Source organism: Gymnoscopelus microlampas (genome assembly GCF_963454915.1).
Source record: "Gymnoscopelus microlampas genome assembly, chromosome: 21".
In the NCBI taxonomy this organism is placed as follows: Eukaryota; Metazoa; Chordata; class Actinopteri; order Myctophiformes; family Myctophidae; genus Gymnoscopelus; species Gymnoscopelus microlampas.
This window is the reverse complement of record NC_139958.1, coordinates 40,625,788-40,638,055: the sequence shown is the minus strand read 5'-3', so window position 1 is coordinate 40,638,055 and position 12,268 is coordinate 40,625,788. Positions and strand designations below refer to the sequence as shown.

Genomic DNA, 12,268 nt, shown 5'->3' with positions numbered 1-12,268 from the left:
ACCAAAAAAGAGATACAAACAAATTCTCAGTAGGAAGACACGGAATTGAAGAGCAAACCTCTCAAAGCAAAGTTTAATAAACTATAAAGATGTTAATCCAGCATCTGTCATGGGGACCATACCTCCTCATAGCGCCTCATAGCGGTCAGACCTCCACACAGCACTATAGGCTCTATGCACAGCAGCCATATTATCACTTCCTTCCCAGGTGTTACCAATGATACTAATGAAGGCTCTGTTCCATTTAGTGTAGCACAGTGGTTTCCACGACCCCCATAACTCTGAGAGTGTACAAATGGAACCAAATGGACCCGTTCCATTTGTACACTCTCAGAGTTACACACCCGTAAAGGGCCATTTGGAAGCCCATGAGGGTCCCTGGACCCCAACTTTAGACCCACTGGTGTAGCAGAGTGTTTCCAGTGAGCCAACATGCACAATATCAGCACCCTGACTCTGTTTGACCATGCATGGAACAGTGCCTTCATTAGTATCATTGGTAACACCTGTGAATGTCTTCATAATATGGCTGCTGTGAATAGAGCCTATTGCTGGTCTTGTCACATGGCAATAGATTGTGCATAAAGGTCCTTACACACCGGCGAAAATAGCGAATATACGCAAAATTCGGACTCGTTCCGAATAATTAAAAGACGCTTTTTCGCTTCGCTTTTTCGCTTTTTCGCTCCATGTACGGAGCCATTGACTTTATAAGGTTTTTAAAAAAAAAACTCATTATTCGCACGAAAAAATCGCCCCGGTGTGTAACAACCTTAACAGTTCCCTTTTCCAGAAGGTGGCATAAACACCCGACACCATGTGTTGCCGGGTCAAATCTGCTGCTGAGCCAATCAAATGAAGCTATGAGACACTGACCCGGAACAGGAAATGTTCATTCTTCTGGAAAAGGGAACTACAGTTATGCAGAGACTATTATTTATACTTAAATCAATACTTGCAGCATGAGCTTAAACAAGCCCCTTTTAACCCTTATCATATAATCGGTCTTCACTAATGCTCATTATAAGATGGAACCATCTCTGTCTACTCACTCTGAGTCTCATCGGTGGTTCTCATTAGTCTCATCAGTAATTCTTTAACCACTTAAACCCTTATACTGTAGTTAGTTGACCAGCGTCTATAAGGATTCTGTACTTGGTTCACTCCTTTTCCCCGACAAAAAAAACACACCAAAACACACAGCGCGTTGCGAGCTTGTGGATCCGTTATTTTCGCCGAAAGTTTGCCCCAGAATAGGGACACATTCACGTGATTAAGATAATCCAGGGTGCCATTACAAAGCCTCCAACCAGCTGCCATCTTTCAGGCCAGACCTCCAACTTATTTCCCTGTCGGATGCTTCATTTTGGAAGTGCTAATGGGCCTTTGTGTATCAACAAATAAACTAAATCAATGAATCAATCATTACAGACAGTATCCATCCAAACCATCTGCAGACACCTTTTTTGGGGGGGGGGGGTGTTTTACCCCCCTTTCTCCCTGTTTAAGTCATTATGCCAATTAATTCCTCCCCACACACATTGTGTGTTGTCACTGCTGTCGTATCCTACTGACTCACCTGCCAGTGAGGAGCCTCCACCGGGAGGACGTAGAGCCTTCGTTCTCCTCCTCCCGCCCAACACTCCCTGCTGACAGCCCGTAGGATTACGCAAAGTGACAGTTATCACCCTCACCGACCGGCTTCCGTCCCCCTGAACACGTGCCAATAGGCTCTATGCACAGCAGCCATATTGGGAATGAATTGGGCCCCTTCCTTCCTTCCTTCACAGGTGCTACCAATAATACTAATTAAGGCTCAGTTCCATTTCGTGTGGCATTGTGGTTGTCTTATTTTCAAGGACCCCCATAACTCTGAGAGTGTACAAATGGAACCAAATGGACCCGTAAGGGTCCATTTGGTTCCATTTGTACACTCTCAGAGTTACACACCCACCATAAGGGGCCATTTGGGAACCAAAATGGAGTGTTTCTAGTGAGCCAACATGCACGATATCAGCACCCTGACCAGAATGGAACAGAGCCTTCATTAGTATCATTGGTAACACCTGTGAAGGAAGTAAGAAGAGGCCCAATTTCTTTCCAATATGGCTGCTGTGCATATAGAGCCTATTGCGTTCGCATAGACGCTCGATAAAGGCAGGTGCACCACGGTGGATTTGAACCCACAACCTCCGTGTGGGTGGGCAGGCACTTTACCACTGCGCCACCCGAGCGCCGTCTTCTGACCTCGACTAGAGTGACCTCTAGTGTGTCAGGAACACCAAATCCTCTTCAGTTACCATCCAAAAGGCACGAGGAGATTCCCGTTAAGTCTATTCTCAGGCCGATACGGTCCACAGTCTGAAGCAGGGGAAGAAGCAATGGATCGCCATTAATAATAAGTGCTTTGGGGGGGTTTTCTCTAAGCAGGTGGTCTTCACTGGTAGCCCAGAGCAGATGCAGGTCCCAGTCTCTGGCTGTAGAGGGCGTAGTGGGGGTAATACGATGCTGCAGAGGACAGAGAGTGCAGGGTTGTTATCTACTCCATAATAATAATTACTTTAATCCATTAAGACCGGGAACGCATCTGTGTGTCATCATTTAGATTTCTTTGGCTATTCAAAAATAGCAGACATGCAAGCTCATAGCGTGGCACCGAGTGCCGCGCTATGAGCTTGTAGATCTGCTATCTTTGAAAAAAAAATCTTTGAACATATATATACTATATATTTGAAACTCAACTCCCAAACCTGCTTTAACCAATTCAAACCGGGAAAGTATCTCTGTCATTTTAGATTTTTGCAACATATACAGCAACGTAAGTTTTTCAGAAAACTCTTAGGATTGGTAGTTTAGAACAGTGTTTTTTTTTTAAGTGAATAATACTTTTACACAAATCTTTTCTTCTGGGGGTCCCTGGCACAAAACCTTTTCAGATGGGGGTTCGCGACCAAATATACATCATTTAGGGGGTCCTTGGCACGAAAAAGTTTGAGAACCTATGATATAGAGGGCATTTGTAGAATCGGCCTCAGGTCATAATGGGTTAAAAAAAACTAACAAATCAAATCTAAACTGAAATTGAAATAAAATGAAATAAATTCAAAACTCTTAATGACCTTGGTGTAGTAGGGGGATCGATCCTGGAGGCCCCAGGGACAGTTGCATCTTGTTGTAGTAAGGGTGATAGCGGGCTAAACCCAGGCCTGGAGGAGGAGGTGGTCCTCTGAGAGCCAGCGAGCCGGGAAGGGACGCAGACGGGCCGCTCTGATGATGGTGGGACGAGTGGAGGTGACAGCCGGGTCCAGAGGTGCATGGGACAGCAGACGGGCAGACGGAGAGGAACTTGCCGTCCATCCCTCTGGGCGAATGGAGATGAGACAAGAGCTCGTCCGAGGCGGCGAAGCGCTTGTCGCACGGCCAGTTGCCCGTGTGACGCGGGGGCTCGCTAGGAAGCACGAAGCCGTAGGTGTAGAGAGGATGGGAGAAGGTGGAGGAGGACGGGTGGATTGAGGGATAGACCAATGGGAAGCCGGATTTTAGGGAGGAGGGGTCGTTGAGGTGGGGCGCGCAGGGGTAGGTCAGACAGTAGGGGTCCCGACAGAAACTCTGGATGAAGGAGGGAGGGGTGGAGGCCGTGGGTGGGCTGGTGGGCGGGGGCTTTCCTGAGACGCCGCCCGGGCCGGTGTTGGCCGAGTCCGTCCCTGGAACATAGTGGGATGCAGGGTTATTAAACTTAACTAAGACGAACGCAATAATGAAAAGTAGTATTGAAAAACACATTTTGGTTCGCTGAAATAAAAACAAACACTAGGCTTCACAAAGAAAACGATAACTAACTGAAACTGTATTGCGTGTTTACAAAACTAACTAAAATATTAGTCTTTGTCAATATTTCTTGTCTTCCAATACTTCTGTGACTGTTTTTAAGACCTGTTTTAAAATCTGTTAAAAACTAAAAACAAAAGGAAAGATAACTACAAGCTCACAACACATCACAAGAAGATGTGATGCATTGTGAGCTTATTAGCTGTTGATATATCTGCTATTTCTCTGAAGTTTTTAAAACTCACCCCTGACCAACCCATAGTACAATAGAAAACTGAAACTAACACTAAGACTAGTACAAACAAAACTAAAATTAAGCCCCAAAAAGGGACAAAAAAACAACTAGTGAACCCGCTTTAAAAACAAAATAAATAAACTGACACTGAAAACAAAATAAAAATAAAAACGAATAAAACATGCAAAACTATAATAACCTTGGTGGAGTGGATAGCCCGCGTAGGCTCCCGCCAGAGAACCATGGTATCCATTAACACCAGAGGAGGCCGGAAGGAACATGGATGGACTGGCTTTATAGGGGGAGACGGGTGCAACGTGTCCAGTCGAACCCAGGTTCGGCTGCGCGGGCCGGGGAGAGTCTCCCTTAGCATCCCCCTCATGGTCGGAGCCGCCGCATTCAGAGCTAGCGTTGCTGGAGTTAGCGCTAGCTCTGACCTGGCTGGAGTTTGCCAGTTGTGGACCGTCCGCGTCCGCGCCGTCGTTTACGTCCGTATCTTTTTTAAGATGGCGTCCGTTACTGCTGCCAACGCTGACAGGGCTGTCGGGACTGGCCCGTCCGTGTCTGTCGTTCTCTCCGCTTGGAGTCGTAGAGGGCGAGTTCCGCCGTCCACTGGGTGACCGGCTCCGTCTGTAAGGCTGCGACGGGTGCTGTGTCAATGTGGGTGGGCTGCCACCGTCTGCTCCGGGCTTCGGGGAGGTGGTCCGCGTTGGGAAAGTGTGCCGGCAGTTAGGTGTATCGCCATCAGTGCTGCTGGTGTTGCTGGGGACGCCGAAGCCACCGGTCTTGTCACTAGTGCTGCCACCAGAGTTGAGGTTGCTGCCAGCTCCGTCTCTGCCACTCTCTCCTCCCACCTTGTCGTCGTTGTAGGGCTTGAAGCTGCACTTGTCTTCCTGGGAGTAGGGTTGACACGGTCGCGACATTTTAGTTGATAATTAATTGTCATGCAAATAATTGCGATTAAAGGAGCAGTTCACCGGAAAAAAAATACTTCTTTTCAATCATTTACACACCCAATGAAGCCTTGAATTCATGGAGATTTTTTTGTTTTTGTCACATTCCTAAGCCAATAATTTGATCATCGGTCAGTAGAAGCCTCAATAGGAGACTATTTGAGTCTGTTTGGAGACTTCGCCGGTCATCAGATTATTGGCTCAGGAATCCGACAAAAACTAAAATTCTCCTTGAATTCAAGGCTTCATAATTGATAGAAAATAAGTAATTTTTGGGGTGAACTACTCCTTTAAGGATTTGTTTGTGTTTTTGGCATTGAACATTGGAACATATAAATCCAAATTACATTTCCGTTTGCCTTTTAGGCTTTGTTAACAGAAATTGGCACAGGACAAATATAACAAATAACTGAAATATACGAAGAAAGGACTAAATGATGGCCGCAACCAATAATCAAAATAAATAATGTACAGTATTATGGCCACAACAGGCCATAGAATTAATAATTTGATACTTTCCAAAATTGTCAAAAAAGAAGTGGAAATAGCAGATCTACAAGCTTGTTTTGAAACGTTTGGATATCTCAGATTATCTCAAATAATTGTGATCAGGTGAAGACCGCTGAGGCAGATTCTACAAATGTCTTCTAAATCAGTTTTCTGAAAAACGTATGTTGCTACAGAATAGCAATGGTGCTCACACTTTTTCATGTCAAGGACCCCCAAAATGATGTATTTGGCTGCGGACCTCCATCTCAAAATATTTGGTTCCAGGAACCCCCAGAAGCAAAGATTTGATTTAAAAATGTTCACTTAAAAAGTATATATTTAAAGATTTGCACAGATTTTCACAATAAAAAAAAAAGATAGCAGATAAACAAGCTCATAGCGGGTCACTTCGTGCCGCGCTATGAGCTTGTATATCAGCTATTTTTTAATAGCCAATGTACATAGATATAGCTAAAATCTGAAATAACACAGATGCTGTCCCGGTTTGAATGGGTTCATAATTGTGAAGGGGGGCCTACCTGGGAGGATCGCCGTTCCCCCGGGTTCGAACCCGGCATGGATGAGCGTCCGCGGGCCTCCTTGTCCCCCGGCGTCCCCAAGGAGGGTCTGGAGGACGACCGCGTCCTCCCAGAGGAGGCAGAGGACAGTTTGGAGGAGGAGGAGGACGGAGGGTCTGGTTTACCAATCTGACTGCACGTCTGTGCTAGCAGCGCCAGAGGGCTTTTATTGGCATCCAACTACAAAAAAAGAAGGAAAAAAAATTATTGTATGAGTTATATTAAAAAATTACAATAAGTTAGTATTGCTTGATATAGGTTGAATCTCTTGTCTTAAAAGCAGCACTACGTAACTTTCCTCTTCTACCCTGGAATTGTACCTGGTTTCCTGCGCAAGTCCTGATTTATTTTTTTACCACTGAGCTAATAGAGCCTGCCTGCTTGCTCAGGGGATACATTGAATCTTGACCATCGGGTCAAAATGTGTGTCAGATCCTGTGTCTAGATGAGACATGACCTTTGACACGATCTAAATGTCTCAACAGAATGGAGACAAAATACAATCACCCCAATTAGTCATAGCCTACTGTATTAACATACTCTACCATACAGATTTAAATAAATAAAAAAACGTTACATAATGAGGCTTTAAAATGTGTAATTTCATATTATGACATACAATAGGACACTACAATATTTTGGTCAAGGTATATAAAAAGCAAGTTGATACATACGTAGCTACACAGTCCAAGCTTACTAGGAAATGATATATTAATATAAGTGCAGCACAACTGATATTTATTGTCTTATTCATGCCCTTATTTTCAGTCAGTCAGTCAGTCAGTCAGTCAGTCAGTCAGTCAGCCAGCCAGCCAGCCAGCCAGCCAGTCGATCAATCTTAAAATGGTTTAAAACAACTTATATGTTGTTAAGAGTGCAACATGAAAGAATCATAGTTGGTAGTGGTTGGTTGGATTACACACATAGTCTATCCCACTGGCTCTCAACATGGGGTCCGAGACCACCAGGGGTCCAAATGGACCCTTACTGTAACTCTGAGAGTGTAGCTACACATAAGCCAAATTCTAATACCGAAAATCTCGGCAACTCGCTCACTCCCACTCGGTCACTCCGACTTCGAACCGGAAGTAGTCTGGTTCCAATTGTTCATTTGCTTCTTGGAGGAGGCGAGTGGAGTCGAGTGGAGGAGGCGAGGAGGCTCTCCGCTTCCGCATTGAGCGAGTGTACATGAAGTGTACCATAGACATATAAAGGTAGACGCCTCCTTCGGCTCTGAAGCGTTGGTATCTCGGGCGCGCTTCCTTGTTCCGCAGGGCTAGCCCATATAAGGCTTGGGCTAGCCTTCCACTTCCTTCCGCTTCAGCAGGGCAAGCTGGAAACTTCCGTGTGCGTCACAGAAGGGGGCGTTCGGTAGGCCAAACAGAGGCAGGTGGGGCGGGTCTTTTCTTAAGAGGCAGCCGTGCAGCAACTAGTCAGTTAGACGCGCTGTGATTGGCCAGTAGTTAACGCGATGTGATTGGACAGTAGTCAAACAGCCCTGCGGAAGAGCCTTGTATTGAGATACCAGTCGTTACAATGAACTGCAGAGGCCAATGAGGTATCTAGGTTTCTATATCTATGAAGTGTACGCTCGACCGTCTCCACAGCTCCTCGCGGCAGACTTCCGCATCACGTGTACACGTTTTTTTTCCCTTCTTCCGTGACGTATAAATTCTCCTCCTCCACATGTGGCCACACAAACAATGCTTGAAACCCAAAACCATGCCGAAAACACCGGCCATTCACTATTTCAGGAATAAACGGCTTTGCGCAAAATGTTAACTATAAAGATAACAATGTGGCCATCCACATTGATGAATTGTCTATTCTTATATTCTGTATTATTCTATACCTGCATATTATTCTATGCATGTATATTTTCATCCACGCCTCTGCTCTGGTCCAGCTGTATGAAACGTCATAAGTGATCGCGGAACGCTTTGAAATGACGCTTGAGTGCATTCCGATCCTGTGAGGCCAACCGGTCGACCACTCCGTCCTCGCAAATAATCCTCGGCTCCGCGCAGGGGCGGGGCTTAGGCGCGAGTGGAGGAGTGACCGAGTTTGGGGGATTGGAATTTAGCTATAGAACCAAATGGACCCATTAGTCTAAGTGCGCTCTCACAGTTAAAATAACCCTGAGGATTTTACAGTGTAGATATAGGGGTCCCAAAAAAAAAATCAAATGGGATGGCCTATAATAACTGCATAATTATCAAACTGATCAAAACATGTTGATAATCATTGAGTTAATAAATAAGTAAATTCATTAAAACTTAATGAATTAATTAAAACTTGTCATAAGACAAAGAGTTGTGTTGTTTCTATACCTCAATGCTGAGTGTAGCTGTCCTGAGAGGCTGCAGGTATTCCTGGTGGATCAGGTGGTTCTGGTGAGCCGTCAACATGCTGAGGATTCTGATGGGGATTCTGTTGGCCTGCAGTATGGGATCCAGAGGAGTTAATAAAACAGCATCCTGGAGGCAGCGTGGAAAGCAACTACTCAATTTTGAGGTAATTTTGACTTTGCTGGAGTATTTCCAATTTTCAGTACTTTTACTTCTACTCCACTACATCTCAGAGGAAAATATATGCACAATGAGTAGGCCTACTTTCTAAGAACATTTTACCAATACTTTTGCACTTTTACTCAAGTACATTTTTAATTCCGTAGCCTACTTTTACTTGCAGCAACAGAGTATTTCTACATTGCAGCATTGACACTTTTACTCAAGTAGCCTACAAAATGTGAGTAGCCTACCTTTTCCACCACTGCAGACAGTGAGCTCACCCTGATGGATGGATGCGGAACGGATCCTGAAAGGATATCATCTGTCATTGAATGGACAGACAGACAGAACAGCCAAAAGCGTCGGGACTGTAGTGCGTTACTTCAATCAAACCAAAATAAATGCCTTTATTTGGTGTTGGACGCTTTTGTAATCCATGCATACGTCCTTAAAATGATCAAAGCCAAAAAAATCAAAGCCAAAAAAAAGAAATTCCCAAAAAGGATGACTAATCCAGTTTCGTCTTACTATATTTTCCAGAAAAATCTCTTCCTTTAAGGTTACTTGAGATTCCAAATCCAACTTTTATTCCCATATATGTGTTCTTTAGTAGTTATTACGTCCTTCTGTACAGCAAACGCGTTGTAAAACTATGGATCCATTTCTTGCAGAGTTGCTAACCAACGTCCAAATATGATTGTTTTTAAAGCCTTATTATTGTCATAATATTGTCATACAAGCATTGTAGCTACACTAAAGCTATATGAAAACCAGAAGGATCTGTGATATTGCCTAAAAAGTATAACCTCGAGCTTATTTTATTTTTTTCCTTTATCTTTTTTTTCTTCCATATTGTAACTACATTTTGTCCCGTTATTTGTAGTTGTAACGTTGATATTTAAAAAAAAAAAAAAAACTACGGATCCATTCCTTCCACGGTGATCAAGAAAATATTATTCCATCATAATCCAACATGTTTTCACTGCTGCGTCCAGACGCGTCTGTCCACAGTACAACCACAGCCTGTCTCCATCCATGCGGTCAGTCCAGTGGTCCAGTCCGCTGTGAGATGCTTCCAGGACGGACACTTCACAGCCACTGAGCCGCTCTCTGGTGCAGATGGCTGCTGGCAGTGTTGTTGCCAGATTTTGCGAGAGAAATAAGCAGCTAGGTATATGAAAGCCAGTGGTGTAAAAGTAACTAAAGTACATTTACTCAAGAACTGTACTTAAGTATACTTTTGAGGTATTTTTTACTTTACTGAAGTATTTACAATCTTCAATTATTTTACTTCTACTCCACTTCTCAGAGCAAAATATCGTACTTTTAGGCCTACTCCACTACTATTTGAAAACTTTAGTTAGTACTTTGTAGATTTAGATTTGTATTAGCCTACTAAACATAACCACTTAAGTTCTATAAAATATATATCTGAAAATATTGAATGCCAGGGACAAATACCATTAGGCATCAAATATTTTCAGATGGGGATACACGGACAATTACTTAGGTCTACATATGGGTCCTTGACATGTTTGAGAACCACTGGTTTAAACAACATTAGGAAGCAAACATTAGGAAGCAAGCCACAAATAAGCAACAAAATCTTAAAAAACACGCCCAAAAACCCCCAACCACCAATAATTTACAAGCAACTTTACAGAAAAGCCTAAAGTCGCTTATAATGAGCAGACATGGCAACACTAGCTGGCTGGCAGGCAGGCAGGCAGACAGGCAGACAGACAGGCAGACAGACAGGCAGGCAGGCAGACAGACAGACAGACAGACAGACAGACAGACAGACAGACAGACAGACAGACAGACAGATTTATCCATTCCTGAGGAAAAAGCGGTTATCATAGCAGTGTGGTAAGGATTAAACACTATACAGTATACAGTATGCTTACATGTACTGTAAGAGTAGAGTCTTCCTCATGATACTGTAGCCACTATAATACTGTATTAATGCTAATAATATATTATACGATTATAAATTGATAAATTATGTCCTGTGAGTTTAGCTTCTCAGCATATTTAATAGAAAATGGCAATGAAGATAGACTGTATACTTGTCATTTTTATAAGCAAATGCAAATACATATTAATTTGGGGGTCCTTCACAAGAACATATTTAAGAACCACATGCTTTAAAAGGTCAGTCCTGTTGATGTTGGCTTTAGGTAAAATGCTTTGCAACAAGTGAGCGGAATAAAAAATAATGCAGGCATATTACCTAATATTCAAGCTGTTTAGTTTTCCAATTAATCTAAGTCTAAATTAGTTTTATTTTTAATTGGGTCTATAGAAATAATATATTATGTCCCATGAGTTTTGCTTCTCAGCATATTTCAGAAAAAGGGGCAGTAAAGATACTGTAGACTATTAGGCCTACTTTCTTTTTTCTTCTTTTTATGCCATTTTTACAACCTGCTAAGATAAATGTAATGAAGTCAGATCATCAGTTTATAGCCTATATTAATGGTTCTATAAATCTGCAACCTTAATAACTTCATTACATTTATGACTGCTGACTGGGTTTGGAGTGAGCTAATTTAGTTATCCTAATTACAAAATGATGCCTGACAAGAGCTATTAGAGAGGCATCCAGAAATAGTTAAATCTGAGGGGATTTGATCCCCTGAATCTGTTGATTTACATTGCGCGTGCGTGTGTGTGTGTGTGTGTGTGTGTGTGTGTGTGTGTGTGTGTGTGTGTGTGTGTGTGTGTGTGTGTGTGTGTGTGTGTGTGTGTGTGTGTGTGTGTGTGTGTGTGTGTGTGTGTGTGTGTGTGTGTGTGTGTGTGTGCGTGCGTGTGTGTGTGTGCGTGTGTGAAAGTATTCCTAGTCCTTCATAACCTGTGGCTACAATGTTGTATGAATGAGCAGATTAATGTGTCTTGCTGTGTCCTTAATCTTCCAGAGCTGTGCCTAACATGGAGCTTAAAAAGAAATGGAAACACTTTTATAAGCTCAAGGGGAGTATTTCTGGCAAACAACCATCAACTGTATTTTTAGAGCAGCCCTCCATTCATGTCCTATTGCAGTGGTATTGCTACCTTTACTTAAAGGGCAAGACCACTTTGGTAGAGGTTTGGGTTGTGTAGTTAGTAACCTGTTTCACCGTACACTGTAAGTCAACAAGAAGCATGTTGCTACCCTCAGAAGGCATTCCAATGACTATAAGTCACATCTGCATATTTTGAATTATCAATTTCTAATTAATGGCGCAATTATTTTTTTATTTATTCTCCACCTTGGTTGTTACATCATGGCAAGGTAACTTGCCATGAACAACCCAAACCTCTACCAAAGTGGTCTTGCCCTTTAAGTAAAAGCAGCAATAGGCCTACCACAATGTAGAAAAATAACTCTGTATTCAAAATTTGACTTGTGAAAAAGTGCATGTATTGGCATCAAAATAAGTGCCAAAAGTACTATTAAAGTACTGTGTGTGAAATGCAGAACGTCCTATTTCACTGTTTTTTTCTTCTTCTTTTTTTAAAGCTCACATTCAAACATAATTATTAAAAAAAAAAATATATATTGGCTATGGTCAAAACTATATTATTATCGGTTCAATACCGATATTTTTAAGGCAGATATTGCAGATGAAGAGTGATTAATCGTGCATCCCTAATGCCAACATGGGTCCTGTCAACCTGTCAACTAAGGTCATA

General features: G+C 42.8%; 1 protein-coding gene across 2 annotated transcripts; it reads right to left on the bottom strand.

The window, feature by feature from the left end:
• Positions 1 to 1,966: 1,966 nt before the first annotated feature.
• On the bottom strand, positions 1,967 to 9,661 carry LOC311037140 (zinc finger protein 703-like). Of its 2 annotated transcripts, none has more exons than XM_084046236.1 (6): positions 8,845 to 9,661; positions 8,414 to 8,560; positions 6,045 to 6,263; positions 4,263 to 4,956; positions 3,120 to 3,704; positions 1,967 to 2,508 (listed from the first exon to the last, which is right to left on the bottom strand). In XM_084046236.1, exons 1-6 carry the CDS (start codon positions 8,920 to 8,922, stop codon positions 2,438 to 2,440), a joined length of 1,794 nt encoding a protein of 597 aa, XP_083902362.1. In that variant the 5' UTR covers positions 8,923 to 9,661; the 3' UTR covers positions 1,967 to 2,437. The 2 variants fall into 2 exon arrangements, with proteins under 2 accessions (XP_083902362.1, XP_083902363.1); XM_084046237.1 differs by having other exon boundaries at positions 8,414 to 8,521.
• Positions 9,662 to 12,268: the final 2,607 nt, after the last annotated feature.

Coding starts and splice junctions, on each gene's coding strand:
- LOC311037140 (XM_084046236.1), bottom strand. CDS start 8,922: ATGACAGATGATATCCTTTCAGGATCCGTTCCGCATCCATCCATCAGG. Junction 3,705..4,262: donor GGGCTATCCACTCCACCAAG/GTTATTATAGTT, acceptor ACTATGTTCCAG/GGACGGACTCGGCCAACACC. Junction 2,509..3,119: donor GATCCCCCTACTACACCAAG/GTCATTAAGAGT, acceptor TGTCCTCTGCAG/CATCGTATTACCCCCACTAC.